The 23518-nt window shown below is 43.1% G+C and overlaps 1 protein-coding gene across 12 annotated transcripts in view; it reads right to left on the bottom strand.

Annotated features, from left to right (window-relative positions):
• The window catches only part of TENM4 (teneurin transmembrane protein 4), a 3057282-nt gene that overhangs the window by 200461 nt on the left and 2833303 nt on the right, over positions 1–23518 (bottom strand). For all 12 annotated transcript variants that reach the window (XM_032296006.1, XM_032296008.1, XM_032296015.1 and 9 more), the window contains 2 exons: positions 7229–7399; positions 274–488 (listed from right to left, as the gene is read on the bottom strand). In XM_032296006.1, coding sequence (XP_032151897.1) covers positions 274–488; positions 7229–7399 — 386 coding nt within the window. The remainder of the gene's footprint in view (positions 1–273; positions 489–7228; positions 7400–23518) is intronic.

Below are 23518 nucleotides of genomic sequence, written 5' to 3'. Positions count from 1 at the left end.
CATTTCCTGGATAATTTAACTTAGGAAACTGGGTAATAGCAGAAAGGCTGTTAAGAGATTTCCTAGAATTCCTTCCTCCTAAAAAGCCCCAGTGATATAAACTTATTCATCTGAAAAGGAGGGTCTGAGAGGGGGTACATGGATAAATGGGCTGTAAAATATATAAACTTCCCTTCAGGCTTAGGCTCTGGGCTGGACTTCTTTCTTTACTTTGGGTTAAGACTGGAAGTAGGAGCCCATGCAGATCAACAGGGTATATGGGGTTCTCGTTACCTGTGTATGTGAAGGAGGAAGGCCTTTTCTGCCATAAATGCCAACCAGGGCCGCCTTTCCCAGAGACACATTGAATTTCAGGTGCACGGGATGGTCTATGAACACTTGAGATCTCCAGAAAGTGCCGGGAGGAATCTTCTGGGAAGCTCGTCTCCCCACATCAATTTCTCCAGAATCTATGAAACTGTCGTCTGGAAAGAAACTACTGGGCTTTCCTACCAAGACACAGGGAAGGGAAGACAAAGACATCTCAGTTACTCACATGGGAAATGAGGAACCAGGACATCTGAACACCCAGGACTCTCCTTAGCCTCACATCCTTCTATATAATGTTCTGCTGACAGCTTCCTCCCTACCCCGGCCCTCCGCACATGGAGGAGTAAAAAGGTCCAGAACTTTTTTTTCCGCCCAGCGATGTTCAAATTATTCTGCTAAAAATATGCATTCTTCCAAAGCAGTATGGGTCCTCCCCAAGGGCCATCTGTTTACTGCATAATTCCATAGCTTGTTAAGATATATTTTGATCCTAAAAATAATCATTTGTGGTCACATGAGAATAACTCTGTGATTTGGTGTGTTAAGGGGCGCATGGGTAAAACAGAAAGGATAGAGGGAACAAAGTGTTGTTATCAATTTTCCAGCTCAGAATGATCCCCCTAGCAGTGGGAAGCATGACTTGGTGGAGTAACGTATTTAAAAAGCTCACTAATGTGTGTATACACTGGAAGCCAAATTCAGAGGCTAAGATATGTGGATAGGGGGTTGTGCTTAGGGCAGGGTTATGGGCTGGGGAAAATGAGAAAAATGTACTTCTGAAAAGAGGAAATATTTCTGCAAAATGTTCCTTTGTCTTTGGATTAGGGTAAATATCATTTTGGTGCTAAAATAGGTCAAGCTGAGGGAATTCCTCAGGTTCACACACCAAGTCTATGCCATACTTGGAAATCCCACCTAGGCTCCCAACCCTGTGCCCAGCATTCATGCAGGGCATCATGAGTAAAGTCTCTTGGCCATTTCTGTCCCCATCAGGAGAATGATAGGTCTCTGGGGGTACTACAAGTGCAAGGAAGGAAGGCAGCTTATCAGACTTCCTCTATTTAGTAATTAAACACACTCATACGTGAAAAATACAAACCCTAACTTCCTGCCAGACATCAGCATCCTGGATAGTTGAGAGGGAACAGGAGAGACTCTAGGGATGTTAGGAAGACCACCCTTAGCACATTGGAAGACCAGCGTCAAGTCAACAGGCTGTATTTTATTTGTCATTACGATGGACTTCCTGGGTATCCTGGTTCCAAAGGTTTTTTGTGATGTGAGAGATGTTGGAAGAGACACTTCAGAGAACAAGAATTCATTTGTAAAGAAAACACATTTTGGAACTTTTTCTAAAAAGCATTTGGGGAATAGGAAATTAAAATGTCTTTCTTTCCCCCTAGCTTCGTAAGACTCCTTACAAAGCACATTTGATGCTGAAGCGAAGCCTGGCAGGGCATTGTTGCGGTCATAAAATATTTTACTGTTTTAAATAATAAAATTCAATTTAAATGTTAAGCTTCTCCATATGTTATCATTCCCTTATAAACTCCTAGGCAGAAACATTAGGTTTTTAGCTTCAAACTGTTCAATGTTATTTTAATTAAAAATATGCCAACAAAAAAGTTAAAATGCGCACTATTAATGAAAGTACCGCTAGTATTTTGTCATTAGCATGGGAAAGAGTTTGCTTTTAATTCCTTTATGGAAGGAATGTGCCCCAGACTTTTACCTTGAAAAATATAGATACACAAACCACCATGCTGTGATTCACAAAGTTCAAAGACAGAACCCAAATTCACAATGCATTGAGATGGAAGAGAATTATTTACATTCTTTCTTATCTGATTTTTGGGTTCCCAATACCACAGCCATCCTATATTCCATGAGGAAAAGAGTCTACTGTCAGCTTTTAATTTTGCTAGGGAGGCAGAACTAAGAGGGAAAATGAAACAAAAGCAGATGCATTCTGAGCTTTTTCCTTCTAGAAACTGAAAAGAAATAAACACAACACTGCTAATTCCAAGGGCTCGTTTCCTTTGTGAGTAGGTGGGAGTCTGAGCTGATAGGATTTGAGAACTGTCTGAAATCAAATAATTACCATGTGTGAAAATAAATAATGGAAAACTGCTCCCCCATTTTATTATGCTGCTGGAGAACCCTGCACAGTTCATTTTCTCCCTCAGTGAGCGTATTTTTAGGAGACAGTGACTGTATCAGCTAGGTTTTGCAGCCTTATAAGTCAGAGGTCTGCAGGCCTCAGGCATAAATAAGTTGGCTCTTACCCCAGAGGAGATGACAAAAGGGGACTTTTCTAGTACTTAATATTTCACCTAGGTGGGCTGGATGGGAGGGAGAAATTGTCTTGAGTGTGTATATGCTGAAATAAAAACAGAAAATTCTGCTCTAGGACATATCCTCTATCAGGATCTTGAGGGCCTCTGGTCACCAGTGGTCTCCAAATCCCACCATAAGGTCAGGCTGGGAGCTGTTGAGGGGGAAAAGCTAACAGCCTGCTCATCACCTTTACCTGAGGGGAAAGGGAAATGCCTGCCTTCCTTCCTTCCTTCTTGCTTGCTAAAAATCCTTACTGCCTTACACTTTCTAGATGCTATAAGATTCTAAGATTCTTTGTCCCTAATTCTGAGCACCGAGCTGTGGGCGCTACGATATAAAATATCGTCCACCATAAAGCAAAATCCACCAGTGGTGGAATCATAAGGGAGAGGAGAGGCTAGAGGCAATTGGAGGTAAAAAGTCTTGTCTATACAATTCTTATCCCTACCTACACTCCAGAAGATAAAAATAATAATAGATTTTAGTGCTGGAAATAGCAATAAAGGTAGAGGTAGTAGTATTACTAGTCATATTGGCTTCCACTTGATGAGTTCCAAGCACAACATTAACATCTGTATATGGAGACTCAGAATGCTTAAGAAATCACTTTGGTATCCCTCTTTATATATTAAAATATGGCTTCTGAAGGGATCAAATTGATGAATGATTAATTAAAACACTACAAAGACTTTCTCTGTGGTGGTGGGGATGCACTGGCCTTTTGAAGGGGCAAGAGTCCAATAGAATTAACAGCCCCAGCAGGCTAAATATCAGAGCTAGACCAGGTAGATCCAAGGCCCATTAAAAAACTTCCCAGCATCCTAGGTTTACAAAAAGATCATTTGTATGAATTAGGAACCTACAAACATGTCCCAACATTAATGGGCAACAGTCGGGGTCTCAAGACATTCATGAGAAGGACACTATACCATCACTGGGTGCCCCCAGAGACTTAACAAACTCCGCAAAAAGCTTAGGTCACAATTATGGCTCCCCTACAGTAAGACTAGGCTTCACAAGGCAGATTTTACTGGTAGTAGTCTTTTGCTTTGTAAAGCTAGATAGATTCAAGCTTCCTATAGCAATGCTGTGCAAATATGCAATCATGTCTCTAAAAGAAATTTCTTAACGAATTGCTAAAATGATTGGATAGTTCAGTCAAAAGCAAGATTTCGAAGAACTGAAATTTCATGCACTTCCCAATCACAGTCTTTACTTTCCTGAACTGAGATCTATCTGTATAGGTTCTAAATTCCTAATCAACTAATGTTCTTTCCCTTCCTCCACCTTTTTGATTCTTTTCAATGCAATAACTTGCGTGAAGAATTCTTTAGTTTCCTTAGCAACTGTTGGAAATTTATTTGGTTATCAAAATAAGCGGTTCCATTTTGGAGAGCCCAGCTGAGCCTGCGCACAGCAATTTTGCATGGTTCAAACTAATGGGCAATTTTTATTTCAATGCAGAAAGAAAAAAATGCTATCCCAAGCCCACCAATTCAACCATCAGAAATGCTTGTTTATTCAATGCTTTTTTCCCTTTTCCATTAATGCATAACACAAGTTCTTGTGGCTTTAGTTTGAAAAGCTGCTGTATTTGGTTTCTGTCCCATTGCAACCCTGGAATGGTTACAGCCGTTTTGAAAATATAGTATGAACTGCAGTTTCATATTATTCTCAAAGACATGAGCATTTACAGTTCTTGGATTATCATATATTTAATTTGTATGAAAAAGAAATATATATTATTTAAAAAAATTCAAAAATACCCCAAACCTTTGCAAAATCTGTGGCAGGGAGAGAACGTTAATTAGTCTGGATGTCTGGGATTTTAACAACTAATATGAAATGGCTGGGGATTTGAGTGGATAAGAAGAAGAGAACTAATATTTGTTGGGTGCCACTTCAACATTAGGCTTTAAATGGATAGATATTGTCATCTTTGTTTTACAGATGAGGAAGGTCAGGGGAGATGGAGAAAGTGTCGTGAGTTAACAGAGCCAATATAAAGCAGGCCAGGATTAACATCCTATATTGTCTGGCTCCAAGGTCCATTTACCCTCTTTCTATCACACCACATTGCTTTCTTCATCATTCTGAAGCAGAGACTCTAATCTTAATTCTGGAATCAGCTGTCTTCTCAAATACCCTCAGAAGGGACAAGAAATATGTACTCACATCAGGGTTAAAGACTTTCCCCATTGAGATAAGTCTAGGGAACTGCATTTTTAACATCACAATGAAAAACATAAACTGAGTGGACATTGGTTTGACCAGGGCAAAAGAAATGAAAAACAATGTGGCCTCACATAAACTATAAGAAGCTTTGTCCTTTGGTTTCCAGTCTGATGTATTTTTTGTCACAGTGATTGCTTCTGATGCTGACCACTTTACTGCACAGTGCTGCATTGAAGGGGCTTGTAAACAGGATTTCCATTTGCATCAGTAATGACAGATAATCCCTTTAAGCAAAAATACTCCAATTAAAATAAACCAATAATCTGGTGCAATTTTATTTTATCTCTTATCTGCAACTCCTGTTCCTTACAAAAACAAAACAAAACCTAAACAACCCACAGACTAATTTCATTAGAGTAAGAGATTTCAGATAGATCAGACTCCTGTTTAAAGAATGTCTGATAGAAATCACAGAGGGAAGAAAATACGTTTTGCAAATGAGATCCTTTATCAGTTCCTTGAGGGTTAAGCACATTTTAAATATATATTTGTACATGCTGATCTACAGGCAATCTTCACTTTATGATATTAACCCATGGCATCTGACTCTATAAGCTGACATGGGCACCACAAGCCAACAGGCAGGACCATGGACAGGGCCAACGTGACAAGAAATTCTGAAGAGCCATCTGGTTACCTACATGATTCTGTTACTATTTTCATAGGTAGAACTTAAAAATTGGAATGCACCTTAGAGAGAATCTAGCTCAATATTCTCCTTTTGAAGAGGAGGAAAGGGGCTCCCAGAAAGTGTGTTCAAGGGATTTGCTTAAGCCACAGGTCAGTGGCTGCAGCTGGACTTGAACTCAGGGCTTCTGACTTCTAACCCAGAGCTCTTCCCATGGTCCCATTCGTGATTCCTCCCTCCATAGCCTATTAAGAGGTAAAGAAAGTATAAATTATTTAGCATTTTAAGACTTAAAATCTTTGCAAATGAGAGGACTGGCTTTGTCCCTCAAAATAGTGGGCAAGGGTTCTGTGTGGAAATGACCCCAGTTCTCACTTCCCTTAAAGATGACCAGAGGCCAAGAGTTGACTTTGGCCCTCAGGTCTTCATTTCAGAGATCATGAAGAGATACTCTGACCAAGTATATGCCACACTGTTAAACAAACTGACGGATGGAAGGCAAATCCTTGCAAGGGCAGAGGGGCTCGGATGCTATGACCCAAAAGTCAACTGAGAGAAAAGATGTAAGCAGTGAAAGTTAGAGGCAGTTAACTGCCACCGTGCTGACTGAGGGGTCACAGAGAGAGAATGCAGGCCATAGCAGATGCAAGAGGAGGGAAGGCCACACTGCCCACAATGACAACCAGCCTGCTTTATTAGCTCAGACACCTTTCTGGGTGCCAACTTTTGAGTCTGTGCCACTCTTGGCTGACAATGTCCATGGCATTTTAGAAATAGTTCTAAGACATTCAGAATGGGCCTTTGGATATCCCATTTGAGAGTACCAAACCCAATGCCACCACCATTTTCATTGTTGATAGGAAATATCTGTGTCTCATTGTACAATAGAATTTAACATCCACATCTCCTTCAGAGTTTTGTAACCTTGGGGTAAGTCAGGTGGAGAAGCTTATGGAGACAGCAAGAGCCCTGGAGTCACAGACCTGGGCTCATATCCCAGACTCTACCATTTACTGGCTATGTGACTCTGGGCAAGTCACTTAATTAGTGCAATCCTTTGAACTAATTCTAGTTTTTGCCTCTAGAAAAATTATAAAATAATTATGTTTGTCTCACAAGATCTCTGTGGGAATTAAATGCGAAATGCATTTGACAAAGTTTTAAAACCAACGTGCTATACAAACACTAATAATTATTGTTATGATTGTGGATGAGGAAACTGAAGCTCAGGCAAATAATTGACTTGCTCAAGGTCACGTGGTTAGTAAATGCCAGACCACTTGAACTGGTGTTTCTATTAAACCGCAAGAGTCCAAGAATCTTTCCATTATAACACCCCATCTACCTGCCTCCCCATACCCCACTCCCACAGATGCCCATCTCTCCCAAGAGGTTTGCCCAGAAGAGCTCGTCTGACCCCACACAAAGATGGCCACCCCAGCAGTGTGAAGCCCCCTAATGCTTCTTCCCTCCAGGCATGTGATGGGATTCCACTGAGCACCATGAGCCCTGCCCAAGCCCCGCCATGAGCTCTTGGTGACAAGGAACTGTGACGAAGACACAGGTGGGCCAGCAGCTGGCGTGGAGTGCAGAAGGATGGAGGGAGCGCCAGAGCATGGAGCTGTGAGCCAGGCACATGACGCACGTGCGTGATGGAGGGTTCCTCGGCTCAGAGGCAGACACAGAGGACTCACGACACGGACAACGCAGCAACCCTACCTTCTGCGGTTCCTTTGCCTTTCCTGTCAGGGGTCTCTAAGCCAGTGCCCCCTGAGGGGTACAGGGAGACGTCGGTTGGCACAGGCCAACTGCTGGCTGTGTCCTCCGTGATCTCATACATCTGCCCCTCCATCGGCTGCAGGTGCCAGTTTAGGCCAAACAGGTGCATGGCTGTGGTGAGCAATGAAAAAAGTCATCTTTTTCTGCTGGAGGCAGAAATGGGACTCCCAAGCCATAAGGGAGGGGTGGGCAGGGTGGGGAAACACAGGCATTCCATTCAGCTCAACAAGTAGCCCCAAAAGGGAGCTCTTGCAGTGCCAGGCCCTGCAAAGGTGACTGGGGGACAGAGAGGGTCAAGGTTCAGACCCTGCCCTCAAGGGCTTCTGGTGGAACTGGGCGTAGGCAGGATGGGGGAGTCTCAGGAGGTCTTGATCTTTTGCTTCAAAAGATAAATAACAATCTAGGGAGGAAAACTATAATTTGTGTGACAAAGTTAATTTCCTTAACACAAAAGTAACTTGTACAAATAATAAGCAAAGTCCAAAGCTCAGTAGAATAGGCATTGGATATGAACAGTTTACAGAATAAGGACTACAAATAGCTCCTAATCATATGAAAAGACTCTTGGCATTACTCATAGTAAAAGAAATGTAAGTTAGACTCTGAAATACTATTTTTCACATATGGTTTGGCAAAGATAAATAAGGTTGAAAATATACTATATTGGCAGAGAATGGAAAGCAAGCACTCCCATACTTTGCTGGTGTGATAATTTGATGTACAAAATCTATGGAGGGCAATTTGATAAAAACTAGCAAAGTTAAAATACACATATGCATTATCCTGGGACATAAAGTTTCCAATTCTAGAAATTTTTCCTGCAGATATATGTATACTAAATGATGTACACACCAGGTTATTCACTCCAGATATACAGGCACTAAATGATGTACATACCAGGTTATTCACTGCCGTATAATTTGTTATAGCAAAATATTAGAAATCAGCCCATTGATATGGGGCAAGAAAAATAAGTAATATCCACACAACAAAATTGGATGCAATCACTAAAAAGAGTAAAGAGGTTCTTTATGTATTTTATGGAAAGAAAAGTATAACATGCAGAAGTATATTTGCTACACTACCTTTGGGTTTAAAAATTCCTGTATATGTATAAAATATTTCTGGTAGAATATGAACGATTGGTTAATAGTAGGTGTGTCATATGAAGGATAGAGATACTATGGATCAGGGTAGGAGGGAAACTTGCTTTCCATTATATATCTTTTGCACATTTTCATTTTGTGCCATGTGCATATATTTTTGTTCAAAAGGTATTTTTCCAAGGGACCAACTGCTAAAAAGTCTTGTACAATAATCTAGAAAGAGATCATAAAGCACTAAAGAATGAACATTGCCCCTTGAGATATACACGCTTGAGAAGGCAAGGAAGGTTGTCTCCAAAAATGTTTGTGATCCATCACCAAATATCTGCTTAAATCACAGTTTAGGATTCCAGCCTCGGGCCTTGTCAGTGGTCCAGGCTCACCTCTTCTGATGCCCACCTGGGTTCCCCACACACAGAGGTAAGCACTCAAGTCCCTGGACCCTCATGGCACCCTAGATGTAGAATTCAGCCCTTTGCCCACTTGATGAAAATTCTCTGAAAGCCCACTCCATGGCAGATTCTGGAGAGCCAGAATGGAATCAGAGAGTCCCTGCTTCAGTGAGCTCACAGCAAAGTAGGGAAGACAAATAACAAAGTCTCTTCAGCAGGACCAGATGGCCTAGAGGAGGGGGTGCCTGACCCACTAGGGGGGCTAGAGGATCACAGGGAAAGATCTTCAGAGAGATGACGGCCCATAGTGATTGTATTTACTGAGGACCTACTGGGTGACAGGCAGTAAACAGGGAAACCTGTATATACTAATCCTCACAGCAACCGCACCAGAGGGGCACATTAAGGCTCAGAAGGTTAATTAAAAGTATAATAGTCATAAAACTGTCATTTATTGAGTATTTAACAATATGCCTGGCATTGGGCTGAGAGTATTATAAGCATTCCTTTAACTCTCAACAACAATCCTATGAGGTATTAATGACCCCATTTTATAGACGGAAAAACTAAGGCACAACAAGGCTAACTAACACACACAGGTTAAATGGCTGACAGGTGGCAGAGTCTAGACTAGAATCCCAAACTGTTCCAATCCTGAAAACACGCACTGTCATTCTTCCTGGTGTCGAGGCCCAGGCCTACCTGCTTAGCTAGGCTGCCTCTTGCTTGCTGTATCTAGCTGGGTGGGCATTATAAAGACTTCACCCTTTTATACATCAAACAGCCTCAAAGGCTTTTAAGTCTCTTTTTAGGCAGTAACACAGGATCCTGTGAGATAGAGAGGAAACGCTGTTACCTGGCTGCAGTGTATGCAGGTGTCACTGGTGGTGGTTTTGAGGGGCTATGTGACTGTCATCAAGACACACGGAAAAACTGTTAAGGGGACTGGAGCACAACACACCCTTCTGACTTCTAGTCTGAACACAAACCACAGGAAACAAACCCACAAGTCTCCTTTAGCCAGGAGGCCACACTCGGGCTAAAGCAATGAGATCGAACACCCTGCCTTTTCTTTGGTTACTGTGGTGCAGAAGATATGTGGGACCAGAGGGAAGAAATGAGTTTTCAATCCCAGCTGCCACTGCCTAGCTGCAGTCTTCTCATCTGAGCAATGAGTACAGAAAGCTTCAAAACACTGTTATCGAATGAGGTAATATGTGGTAAAATGCTTTGCAAACTGTACACATGTGTGATAACTATATGTGATAACCATTCTTTCATTACATTTGTACTGTTGATAATGAAAATGACAATAGTGGCTGACATCGACTGAGCACCTTTTTTGGTACCAGATACTAAGTGAGGTGCTTTGCACTGTTCTCCCTACCTCCTAAGTAGGTAACAATAATACTACAACAGTTAACTCACCGGAAAGCAGTGAATATTCTGCTATTTGCAAGGCTCAAAATTCTGCTTACCTTCTTACTTAATCTATATATTGGCAATGCCAAAGGTAACAGAAAAATTGTTTGAGCTACAGACAACTCAGATATATGCAGCTAAGTGAGCAGTGCTTCTTTCCCCATTAGAATCAATTATCTCATATAAGTGTGCAAAAGTGCTGTCTTGTTAAAAGGTCATGAGAATTAACTGATCCCAGAATGAATAGAACTCTCACAGCTTTGAGAAGAGAAACATTTTTATTGTCACAACTTTCTTTTATTTTTAACAAGATGCAAACAAGTCCTTGCTTAAAAAAAAATACATTGGGGGTAGGGTGGGAATAAGCCAGGGAAAAAAGTGTTGCAGGTGAAAATGATCAACAGATCTGGGGTCCCAGGGAAGTTAATTAGGGCTGGACAATCCACAGCTATGAGGGTTGGGGGGGCGGTTGGTACCCCTTCCTCTCCACTGAGCCCAGCTGGCAATCACAGAGGCCAACACAGCTGTAAGGCTGGCCAATTGTCTCTGTGACCTGTGGAAGATACACTCCTGAAAACTATCTGGGAAACAGAAGCTCTGTATTCAACTCCAACTTAGACCGACTCTCTAAGGACATTTAGACATCCAAAAACAACTGCAGAGGCTGGTGGGCAGGGAAGGAAACCCAGGGTCACCAAGGTTGGGCTGAGAAATGGCTTCCTGGAAAGCAAGGAGTAGGATGAAGCAGAGATTCAGAGACATGAAGTTCAACTGGTAATGTCATCTTTTTAAGACAGTTTAAATTTTTGTGGGTACACAGAGATGTATATACTTATGAGATACATGAGATGCTCAGATAACCGGCTTGCAATGCGTAATAATCATGTGATGGAAAATGGGATATTTACCCCCTCCAGCATTTATCTTTTGTGTTACAAACAATTCAATTATACTCTTTTAGTTATTATAAAATGTATAGTTAAATTATTATTGACTATAGTCACCCTGTTGTGCTATCAAATAGCATACTTCTTTACTCATTCTATTTTTTTTTTGTACCTGTTAGCCATGCCACCTCTCTCCAAACCTCCCACTGGCCTTCCAAACCTCTGGTAACCATCCTTCTATTCTCTATCTCCATGAATTCAATTGTTTTTATTTTTAGCTCCCACAAATAAGTGAGAACACAGCAGTCATTTTAAAGGCAAAATAATGGGGGTATTTAATCTGCGATCCAAGGTTTTAATAAAAGTCATGCTTCATTCTTTTACTATATTGTTAGTCAGGTGATTAATCCTACAGTTCTGGGTTATGGGAGAGGGGAAGAGGAAGGGAGAGAAGTAGTTTGCTCTCCTCTTTCCAAAGGACACAGCACAGGCTCAGCCAGAGTCTGCCCATGAAATACATGTGATCGAGCCACCACTTTTCTTTATCCTTTGTAATAATCAAAATCATAATAACACAAAAATTAGCATCATCTGAATGCACACTACATGCCACATGCTTTATTATTCAGTTTTACCTTCATATAAAAGTAGGTTGAAAAAAACATTACCGGAGAATGGAAGTGGAATAGAAATAGAGCTATAGTGATATATTCTGAGTTACTCAGAGAAGTAAAGTAAGTTACCAGACAGAGCTGGTAGAATTCTGAGGCAAGTTTAAAACTCAGGGCCCTGTGCTCCCAAACCAAGCTTCTTCTTTTACACATTTTACTTTAAATTGAAAATAAAATATGGGCAGCATAAAGCCACCAGCAAATAATATTGGCAATAAATATTTGGGAAGGGGGAGCTGACAGCGATGACAAATATTCCCTGGCCCACAGCAATCTTCATTTAAAGTTGTGTGTAGCAGCTGAGCGCATGTTATCCAAATTATTTGGAAGGCAGAGCCATGGATTAAAAAAAAAAAAAAAAAGCTAATATAAATGGTTCTCCCCAGCCTGCCAAGAATGGACTAGGCCACTGAAACAATATAAATTATAATCACTGTATTCCATGTTCCCTGAAGAATGAATGGTAACTACCCATCATCGGTGTACATACACCACAGGATTATCTATATGATGCTCTGCAGTGTATATTTATAACTCTTGTGCAAAATGTTCCTCAAGTACACTCAAAATGACCTAGATAAGAAACTTGATACTGGTTTTCCCATTAGACTAGTTTGTAATTCAATGAAAAGGTGAAAAGATGCTAAGGAGTTCAGGAAAAGGCTGTGGAAAGGTAGTTGGTTCACAAGATCACCCACACTGAAATGTTAATGATTTCTAAAAGCCAACAGCCAAGATGGGGAAGTTCGGATTCTCTTGGCTCTGGTCAGTCTGATCCCAGGGCTGACATTTTCCCCGTCGCCTTTTCCTGCCCAGCGAGACATGAGAGATGGCTCAGAAAGTGCACGCTCTAGCTTGACATTTTTAAGAAAGGCTTCATAGACATTCAGACATTGAAGCCTTCCCTCAGCACCTGGCCAGCAGGAGGCAATTAACAAAGTCATTATGCAGGAGTCACCAACATAAGTACAGGAGAGTTTCTGCTGTCACGAAGCATGCTTTCCTTCCAAAAATGGAATGCACGAACCCACTTGCATCTGTACGTTAGCAGCTCAAGGGAGTGACTAGAGATGGTTATGCCCACAAGGAACTGTTGATTCAAGTGGCATTTCTGGTATCAAAAGGCAGTGGGAACCAACCCAACCCTGCAGCTACCCAATCCTCTGTTTTATATTAGTGCTCAGGTGTTTTTTTTTTCCTTGAATGACTATATCTATGAAATCAGAGTCACTGGGGTTCTTTGACTTATAGTCCTCTAATGGGGGAAAACCTAAAACGGTAAAATAATAACAACGAAAATGACAGACTTTCATTCCCTGGGTTATCTTCCTGGTTTTGCTACAAAGCCACCACATTTAAAAGTTCCAAACCAAGAAACCGTACATACAAGATATACACGGCAGGGTAACAGAAGAGAAAAATTGGAAGCAAACTCGACGTCTACAAATAGGAGAATGACTTAGCTAACTTATGGTACAGGTACAGGATGGAATATAAGGCAATCATTACAAAAAATAACCATGATAAACAGCAATGAGGGAAAATGCTTAGGATAAAATGTGAAAGAAAAGAAAAGGCAGGGCACAAAATTGCAAGTATTTCCTGACTGCAGCTCTGCAAAACCATGTATGCATACGAATAACAATTTGTAAAGAAATACATAAAAATGACATCAGGATTTGAATTATAGCAGCAGCACTCTTTTCTAGCTTCCAATCTCATTTTAGCGCGTTGGCATTAAAAAGGAAGCTCTACAGTTGAGTGTGGGTAGCGGTAGGTAGAAGACAAGGATGATACAGCAGGGGAAGGGGTCCTGACTTGGAGCTTTTGCCTTGTGTCAGACCCCAGACATGGGGAACTGCGTATGCTCTCTCATTCAGCCTTTACATGAATCTCGAGAAATTAGTTTGACAAACGAAGAAAGGGGAGGCTCAGAAAGGCTCCTCACCTGGCCCAAAGACACACAGATAAGAAGTACTAAGGCCAAATTTGAACCCAGATCTGAACCCAGATCTGACCAGTTCCAAAGCCCAGGTTCCCCTCCTGGCACATCACACTGCTAATGAGTTACAATGCCTGAAAACTACAATTTTAAAAAAGATTTTAAGGCAAAACTTTTGCTGACAGCCTAGTCAGATTTGCTCTTTGGAGACAGTTTGTTAAAGGGCTTCTTCTCAGAAACAAAGCATGGGGCCCCATCCTTTCGTATCCTGACTGCCCGAACAGGGACTGAACTCCACAAACGAAAACGATGTAGATGCCAATAAGCAATTTGTCGCCGGCACAGTCTGCATTTGGGTCTTTCTGTAAAAGCACTCAGAACTTGTTGAGGTACTGGTTTTGTGACTTTGGGCAGGGTATTTAGCCTGTCTGAATCTCAGTTTCCTCACCTGTAAAACCAAGATGATAATATCTACCTGAAAGGATTAAATGAGATAATGTATGAACTATGCCTGGTACAGGTACCTACCAGGAGCTTAGTAAATGGCAGCTGTATCATCACTGTCATTTTGCTATGCTGATTTCCCTAATTCCTACATCCACCAAAAACTTTAAGCCAGCTCTGTGATATCATCTTTTTCTTCTTTCTATATGTTCCTCGTTAATTCCCTTCCATGCCAATTGCCAATTTCTTTAAACTGAGGGCCCTAGCCTGTTCCCATTAGCTGACAGACTTTGGGGATGGGAGAGATATTTACCTAATGGATGAAACATCTTTTAAAAGCAGAATTGCATATAAACCAGCCAGACAGGATCCCACTGGTGACTATGTGGGGCTAATTTTTAATCAAGTAAATATACTGCTTTTCCTCCTGTCTCTGGATAAACTTGACTGCAACAATCAGGGCTTCTGTCTCTCCCAAATTAAGCATTTTCGGGGAATGGATTCTGGCACAGTTAATCATTTCTCTGTGTCACGCAAAGTTATGGGGAAGGAGGCCTTTCAGCAAGGATTCCGGGGCACTGCTCAATGTTTCTGTAAATGATGGTGGAGTTGGTCCTCAGCCAGAGGATCAGGTGCAGTCAGCCAGGGAGGCAGGGAACAGGTGAGCCCACCACCGATACACAGGAGGAATGTCACCTGTACTGGAGGGCACCGAAAACTGGCAACAAGGCAAGTTGTGGGGGAACTGGAACTTAAACCTAATTTGTACAGAATAAACTCCTATTATTGCAGTAATAGAATAAGAAAACTGTCTTTTCTGGGCACCTTTCACCTGGTGGCCTCTACTAAGACCTCCTCCATACATAACTAATTTAGGAGTTGGCCACTCCCCACCAATCTTTGGACTGACCTCAGCCCAGTTCTCTGACCTCTCCCTACCAGATCCCCCACACTGTGCTGGTCCCCAAGTCAAGAAAATGTCAGTGAAGGGCAGGGGCTGTGAGCACAGCCTCTGCAGCCAGAGGGACCTGTGTTCCTTCTCTGGTTCTGATGTGAACGGTTACCTGACAACTTTCCTCTTTTGAGCCTCTGTTTCCTCATCTATAAGATGGTGATAATAATACCTGGCTTTGAGAGTTGTGGAGACTGAGAGAAGTGGTGTGCTTTATGAGCTCCCCACAGTGCTTGGTATGCCCTGGCCTGGACGACCAGACGGGAGCTTTCGTTGTTGGCATCAACACCATCTTCATCGTGTAACCAGGTTTTCACTGAGAAAATGGAGTAAGGACCAATCAGGACTTGGGGAGCGAGAAGCCTGAGTTTTTTCTGGTGTTGGGGGACACTGCTAGGACTGGTGTCTCAGGTCCCAGGAACCTACCAACCCACTCACTGCACAGATGAAGAGACTCAGGCTTGATAAGCATCTTTGTGTCAGGGCCTGGAACTGCGCTAAGCCCAGTTCTTCAGACTTCTAGTTCAAAGCTCTTCCCACCAAATGACCCTGTTATTACATTAATCACAGCAGAAAATCATGTCCAGAGCAGGACAGCCATCCTCCTTGCTTGTTCTTCCTTCAGGCACTGCTTCCCAGGTGAAGGGAGGGGGAATGGTAAAGAGTCTAAGGTAAGGGGAATGAACCCAGAGGACAGGCCATGTCAGGCCATCAAGCAGCCCTCCCTTCAGGGCAGGGATTATCCTGGTCATTTCTGCCCCCTAGAACCTGGTCCAAAGGGGTAAAGAAGAAAAGGAGGAAAGGAAGGAGACAGCGTGAGGATTATCAGTAAAGCAATAACAGCTCCTATTTATTAAAATTGTACCCTGTGCATGATATAATGCTGGAGGATTCACATTTATTAGGTAATTCAAACCACAACTCTTTAAAGTAGATGGTATTAGTAACCCCATTTTAAAGATTAGGTACCTCAAAACAGAGCTAAGTAGTAGATGTTATTACTTTAATTTTCTATCTGTAGAAAACCGAGGATCTAGGATTTTCTACAATTGTACCATTCAACACAGCAGTGCCAAGATCCAAAAGCAGATCCCAGTGATGCCAGATACGAAGCTCTTGTCACACTGTCATCAAGGAAGCATAGGACCGGCTTCCATTTCATCCTGATCAGGATACAAGTGCAGTTTCTGTCAAATCACTGTCAACAGGGCAAACATTCAAGGAAGCAGCTTTACACAGAAGGGGTGCTTAAGCCTAGTATGACGCCCACCATCTGCCCCTTCATATTCAGGCCTCACTCGTGATGCCGCAATCACTGAACCCAAATGATCTCCTGCCTGTTCAAACCGCTCTGCTGTTGTGAGGAGTCGGCATTGCCCTTTGTGTGGTACAACATGCCACCACCAGGTCTGGGACGGTGACTGTTATTTCCTGAGTGTGCCATCATCAGACTCGTTTCTTTGTGGCCCTTATGCCCATGTTGACCTCATTCACAATGCTGTCTGAAGAGTCTGTATAAAGGTGTTCCAACTTGGAAAGGGCCAGCCTCTCAGCTGAGACACATCATCCCCTCCCTCACCTGTGCCAAAGATCATAAGTGGCAGGAGAGAAATGTGTGTTTGGTTAGTGCTTGGGAGCTCACACGAGAAGGTGCCTGTTGCTATGCTCCATTTCCAGAGCTACTAGAAGACGTATTGCTACTTGGCTCTACAGAGCAACTCTCTGTCTTCTGATTTTCTTTGGCATACTCACCATGTAACTGATTTTCTCATGATCAAAGTCAATTAGGAGGTGGTCCCCACTGTACCTCAAATGGAGTTTTAATTTGTGTATGTATTAGTAGAAGAGGCTTTTCCCTTTGGATCATTCACTTCAGCAAGAGGAATGCAGGCAGACCGCTTAACATGGAGCCTACCACCTGGATTTGTAACTTGGGATAATATTTCTTTATAATGAGAAACATTTTGAAAGAGCACTTTAAAATCGCACAGAAGAGAATGTCTGATGTCCCTCCTTTACTCCCTACAGCTTCCCAGTCTCCTGTCCCATGGGTGTTTTCCACCCCTTGGGACCATATCACATTTTCCTGCCTCCTTGCCTTTGTCTGTGCACAGAGCAAGGCACTCCTATGTGAATAACCTCTTCTTCTTCGATTACACACAAACCCTTGGTTTGGTTCAGTCTTTGACTAAAACTAAGAAGTTTAACGCAGTCAAGTATTCCAGGCGTCATCACGATGACAATGTTGGCAGCCACAGTCATTATTTGGAAGCGATACTGTACCAAGCACTGTGCTGAGTGTTTTAGAAATAGTATCATTTAATCCTCACAAAGCCCAATGAGGTAAGTATTGTTATTACTCTCATTTGTAAGATGAGGAAACTGAGGCTTAAAGAGGTTCATCAACTTGCCCCACTTTACCTTCTAATTAGAGGTAGAGACCAAGTTCAGATCTGAGTTAAGTCCAGATTGAACCTGCCCTAACCACTAAACCATAGTGCTTTTCTGATTAGGTATCAAGCTGTGGAAACGACAAAAATGGAAAAGAAAAAAAAACAAAAACAAATATAGAACAAAACCCAACACTGCCAATCTCATTGTTATACAGACCTACCTTTTTACTCAAATTTTGTTGGCAATATTTCCCAGAGAACAGATACTTGACATATCTCTTCAGAACAGAAAGAATGTTAAAAGAGCATTTTAAATGTGTGTTGAACACAGTATCCAATGGTCCATGTTACTTCTACCTACTTGGGAGTCTCACTCTGTGTGGATTTCTCTGTCCCTTGAACCTGCCTGCCCGTCCAGCCTCCATGCTTTTGCTGATATGATGCCGTCTGCTAGAATGGTCACCATCTTCTCTATAAAAAACAACAACAACTCCCTCATCCTTCAAGACATACTCCAAATATTGCCTCTTCTGTGAGGATTCCCACCATCACTCCCAGCCCAAAGTGGCCACTGCTCCCAGCCCCGGGCCCTTACCACTATTTCTGCACCTCTCCCATAAACACTGCCCTCATGGTATGTGTACCTGTGCTTCCTGTCCCTTGCTGGTTTCTCTACCAGACTTAGTACCCAGTGGAACAGATCTGTAGCAAGACAGCCAGGCTCCCAGCTCTGGCCCTCACCACTTGTGCGTCAACAGGGAAGTCACTTAACCAACCTGACTGTGGAAATGGAAATAATAGAAAACCATCTCCCAGGTTCTTGTAAGAATTAAATTTAATGAGGATTCTTTAGAGATTATAAAGTGTATTGAAAATATAAGGCATTATTATATTGCTTAATAGTTAATAATGAAAGAACACCCAAATGTTATAATGTAATACAGTCTGTGTTTCATACACAGACTGATGCAGAGAGTTAGATGTGAAATTACCCACATGTCTCAGACCTCAACAATTAGGTATATATGTATAGTGCCATTTAATAGACTCGCTGGACTACAGAAAAGTCAGAAGACATAAACACGGTGGAAAAGAAGAAGTGCCAGCTTCCAGGTAAAGAAAAATGCTAATCACCCTAAAATTTTCATTTAAAGCTTTGCTACCCCTCCTACTCCATCTCCTCTCAAATACCCTTTTGGCAAACGCAGTTGGAATCAAGTGTGTGCTTAAATACACAGTGCTACACACAGGCTGAGCACACACAGGGGTCTGAGGAGTATGTCTTCCTGCACAATTCTACAGATGACCTGAGTGGTAAAATTTGGGACAATGTCATAAAATGGAGCCCACACTACAATTAATGATACTGGCATTTTTTCTTTCCCACTGGAGGCTGTGAACAAAATCTAACTCCAGGCTCAAGGGCATGATCAATCTAGCTGCCTGCTATGTGCCAGCAGGAAGGGCTTTCTCCAAAGCAAAACATTAAGCTAGTGACAATCTACTGGAAGAAGGCTGGGGAACAGCAGAATCAGATACTACGAGGTGCTGTTGCTCAATCAGAAAAGAGTCTCGAGATCTCCTGACATTCATAATTTGGGCTCCTGTTGGCTCCAATCCTGAAGCACTTTGAGTGCAAACCACCGCCCCAGTCAATGCATGTGTGCATGGCAGTGCTGCACAGGACATGGGGCAGGACAGATGGATGTATGTTCATTTTTCTTTTATAAGAAAACAAATTCATTCCTTCCCTCCCTCCCTCCCTCTCTCCCTTCCTTCCTTCTTCCTTCCCTCCCTCCCTCCCTTTCTTTTCTTTCCTTCCCTTCTTCCCTCCCTCTCTCTTTCCATCCCTCTCCTCCCCTCCCCTCTCCCTCCCTCTCCTTCCTCTCCTCCCCTCCCTACCTCCCCTTGCCCCTCCCTCCCTCTCCTTCCCTCTCCTCCCCTCCCCTCCCCTCTCCTCCCTTCCTCCCTCCCTCCCTCCCTTCCTTCATTCCTTCGCTCCCTCCCTCCTTTCTCTCACTCTTTTGTCCAGGTTCACTGCAACCTCTGCCTCTCAGGCTCTAGTGATTCTCTTGCCCCAGTCTCTTGAGTAGCTGGGATTACAGGCATGTGCCACCATGCCAGGATAATTTGTGTATTTTCAGTAGAGATGGGGTTGCACCATGTCGGCCAGGCTATTCTGAAGCTCCTGGCATTGAGTGATCTGCCTGCCTCGACCTCCTAAAGTGCTAGGATTACAAGCGTGAGCCCCTGTGCTCGGCCTAGTTTCCTTCTTTAGCAAGGAGCTTCTTGTATCCTTTCAGCAGTTCAGAAGGGTGAATGCCTCCCCTAAATGCCCCCCAGCTACAGGAAAGGTAGAGCACAACGAGGGGAGAATGGGCTCTGGGTCCCCCTCTCCCTCTCACTAGGGATCTGGCTTTAGACAAATGATTTAACCTTCTTGGCCTCAGTTTCTCATCTATAGAAATGGAAATAGAAACAGCACGGTGCCTTCATTTGCACTTAACAAATACTTACTGGATAAGTAAGACTGTTGAGAAGATTAAATGAGAAAATATGTGTAACACTCAGAACAGCGCTGGCCTGGCACAATGCAAACTCTCAATTTGTGTGCGCTGCCATATTTGTGTGTGCAGCTTAGGCTTTGCCGGGAGTGGCTGGGAGCAGAGGAAAAGGCACACCGCAGACAGAAGAGCAACATGACCCTCGTTTGCTCTGAGACTCAGGTATGGGGCACAGTGACATGAGAGGAGGGCTTTCAGAGGCACCAGGGTCTGCATAGGATTTATAGTCAGAAAAATGGATTTCTAGGTCCAGCTCCACTACTTACCAGCCCTTCTAGCCGAACAAGTTATTTAACTGCAAAGGGCCTCAGCCTCCACATTTGGGGCTTGCAGGACAAGGAAATGCAGTTAATAATTATTCAGAGTGCATCAAATGCTGGAGAGAAGAATGGATTTGAAAGGCCTCACACAAAGGCATGATATTTATTGTGTATGTGTCTAGTGGAGCCTCTCTTTTAAGGAGAAAGGCAGCCAGTGTCCACCAGCACTTGTGATTTCTGTAGTTTTATACTGAAAGACTTCGGCAGAACAGAATAAAAGTACAGATTGAGCCCCATAGATGGGTAAAATGCACAAAGGGACACTTTAATGTAGGCTCTTCTGACACAGGTGCCAAAAATATCCAACATTCCTATCTACTGTCCTCTGCCTTTGTTTAGGCTGTTCGGGCTTCCAGAAAGTCATTCCGATCTTCTCTTTCAATATCTTACTTGATTTACAAGCTCAATGCCTTGTTGCAATTTTTCCTGATCCTCCAGTTAGAATGAATTGCTGTCTCCTCTGGAATCCCACAGGGATAGGTTCAAACACCAGTGATATACCTTTGTCATCTGCCCAGAATTGCCATCAGCTTCTTACACACTTGGCTGTCCACAAAAGTATGGATGGCTCCAAGGCGGTGACAGTAGCTTATCTGGCTTTGCCTGCTCCTCACAGCCTGGGACACAGTCCAAAAGACAGGCTCAGTGTGAATGCTCCCCACCAGTTTAAACCTGAATTTGGGGAAGCTCCTTCTGCTTAATCCCAGATTACCTGAAATCCCTGCATCCAGGGATGGCTCTTGGCTGCTAAACCAGAGAGGCATTAAAATCTCCAGGTGATTCAGCTGCCGGGAAGGGTGAGAACTGCATTTACTCCACACCCACTATGGACTGGGCCCTTTGCAGATGTCCTCTTGCTTAACGCTGAAAACACTACTTAGATACTAAATGATATTTTACCAATGAGGAAACCAAGATACAGAGAGGTTTAGAAACGAGTCTGAGCCACGAATGGAATGAAGGTCTCACTTGGCCCAGTCTCTGCTTTGGCTCTGAGACTGTACTGCTGTCTTTAGAAGGATGAAGCTGTTGCGTTCGGGGTTTGTTGTTTTACTGTTAGGAAGAAGCACTGAGCGGAAGGGGAAATACTGTGGTTTTTTTCAGTCCTCTCTTTTCCTCTCACTGCCCCCCTTCCTTCCACCCCACTCTTCCTCCCTGCCATGAAAAGTGTCTGAGCTCTGCTCCCGCCTTGCCCCTGAGGCCTAGCAGACCAAAGTGGAGCCCCTTCCTGACTTCCCCCAGAGTGGTAGGTATTTACTCAGCGAAAGAAGAGCCATCAGGGGGGCTGTTCTCTCTTTCTCTCTGCACTTAAGTGCAATTAAATTATGCTATTTCAAAGTAATTAGTCTGGAATACAAACGAGACTTAGGGAAAACTCCTTTCCAAGAATGCTATAAAAATCTATAAAATCAACTCCTTTTCCATACTCCTTGGGTAATGTCACAGAAGGCGCACCCAGAGATGCATTTGGGGCTCCTTCCTGACCAACCATGGCTGTGCTGCCTCCTCAGGGGCTTTAAACTGCCCCCAGGGCCTCCAAGCCCTGTGAGAGTGTGTTGTCTCTGTAGCCGCTGCTGTGGTTATTAAGCATAAACAAATGAGTAAATGTGGGCCCCTTATTTTTGACACATTCCCAAACTCAGAAACTGCTTGGCCCTCAAACTCAACACATCTTGTTTGCCAGGGGGAAGGGACAGGCAGATTTCATTTATCAGTGGCTCTTACTCTTAAGAACTAGGTGCCTGAGCATCATTTCATCTCCACGGCAGCCTCTTATCTACATTTGCGGGCCAGGAAACTGAGGTTTGGGGAGAGTACAGTTCTTGCTTGGAGTCATAAGTAGTTAGGAGCAGATGAGGGTGCAAAGCCAGCCTGCGCCCTGTCCCGGCCACGTTTTAGCAGACACCTCTGGCTTTGTTTCCTCTGGTTTTCCCTCCCCAGAGTTTCGAGGAGCCATTTTTCACTCATGTGATACACACTTCCCGCCTTTGATCTCGGTGAGAACTTGGAACCTCTACTCTTTCCTTTTCCTTTCCCTCCGCTCTACGCTTTGTTGGGTTCTGAACTGACGTCCTCCCCTCCTTTCTCTCCTTGAACCGACGCTTGCTGGATATATGCGACACCACGCCAGGCTCCAGCACAAGGAGCTGTGGCTGTGACACTAAGTGTGATGGAAATTTTTTCAGCCCTCGTGGAGCTCAAAATCTAATGGTGGGGACAGATATTAAACGATCCATCTCACAGTCATTCAGAAGCAGTTGTGAGGAGCATCACAAAGGCAGAGAACTGGGTTCCTGGCTCAGTGTGAGGGGCTCACAGATGTTTCCTTGAGTCGGCGACATTTGAGCTAAGCTCTTGAAAAAGAACTGATTGGTAGAAGTGGGGTAGGAGGTGGTGGGCAACTTCTTCCAGGAATCCTTCAGCTTCTTTGGGGTCTCAGAGCCAGGTATGACCCTACTCCCACCTCCCACCAATTCCAATTAAACTGGCAAACCCAAGATCAGACAAAGTCTTCTTCTGGCAGGACTGTGGGAATACTGGATGCCTGGCCAGGAGCCCTGAAGTTCAGTCCTTTCCTTCTGAAAAGGATCTAGCAGTGAATAACAGAGCTTTAAACAGTTCATGCCTTATGACCCAGGAATCCTGCTCTGGGGAATACATCCTTCCCAAAATAATCCAAATAAGAAATAAGAAAATAGAGCAGAGCCACAAAGATGTTCACAGAAGTGTTACTTACAATACAAAAGAACTGGAAACAGCTGGAATACAGTAATATAGTAATGGCACAAATATAATAGCTATTACTCTTGGTGAGAGGGAGAATTGTATCAGTACCTGAAAGAGTTTGCATGAAAAAATGGCCTGTGAAAAATGCAGAAGGACATGAAGCTGTGTATCCACCCTGACTAAGCTGAGGCTATAGCTGCTGTTGTTTAAGGAGGTCAAGGATAACACACAGAAAACCCCAGAATGTTTTTGTTGTTTGCTCCAGTATCTTGAATTCTCGATGATATCTAAGAAAAATTCTCAACAACACTGAACTATATGAGAATTTGAGATTATTTTAGATAATACCTGATTTTAAAGCCAGTCAATAAATCATTTCTTTACTATGCTTCTTAAAAACAGTGCCTGAA

The sequence above is a fragment of the Sapajus apella genome, unplaced genomic scaffold (assembly GCF_009761245.1).
Source record: "Sapajus apella isolate SASKATOON/1434 unplaced genomic scaffold, GSC_monkey_1.0 scaffold34, whole genome shotgun sequence".
NCBI classification, from domain to species: domain Eukaryota; kingdom Metazoa; phylum Chordata; class Mammalia; order Primates; family Cebidae; genus Sapajus; species Sapajus apella.
Note: the sequence above shows the minus strand (reverse complement) of the source record. Positions and strands in the feature narration are given on the sequence as shown.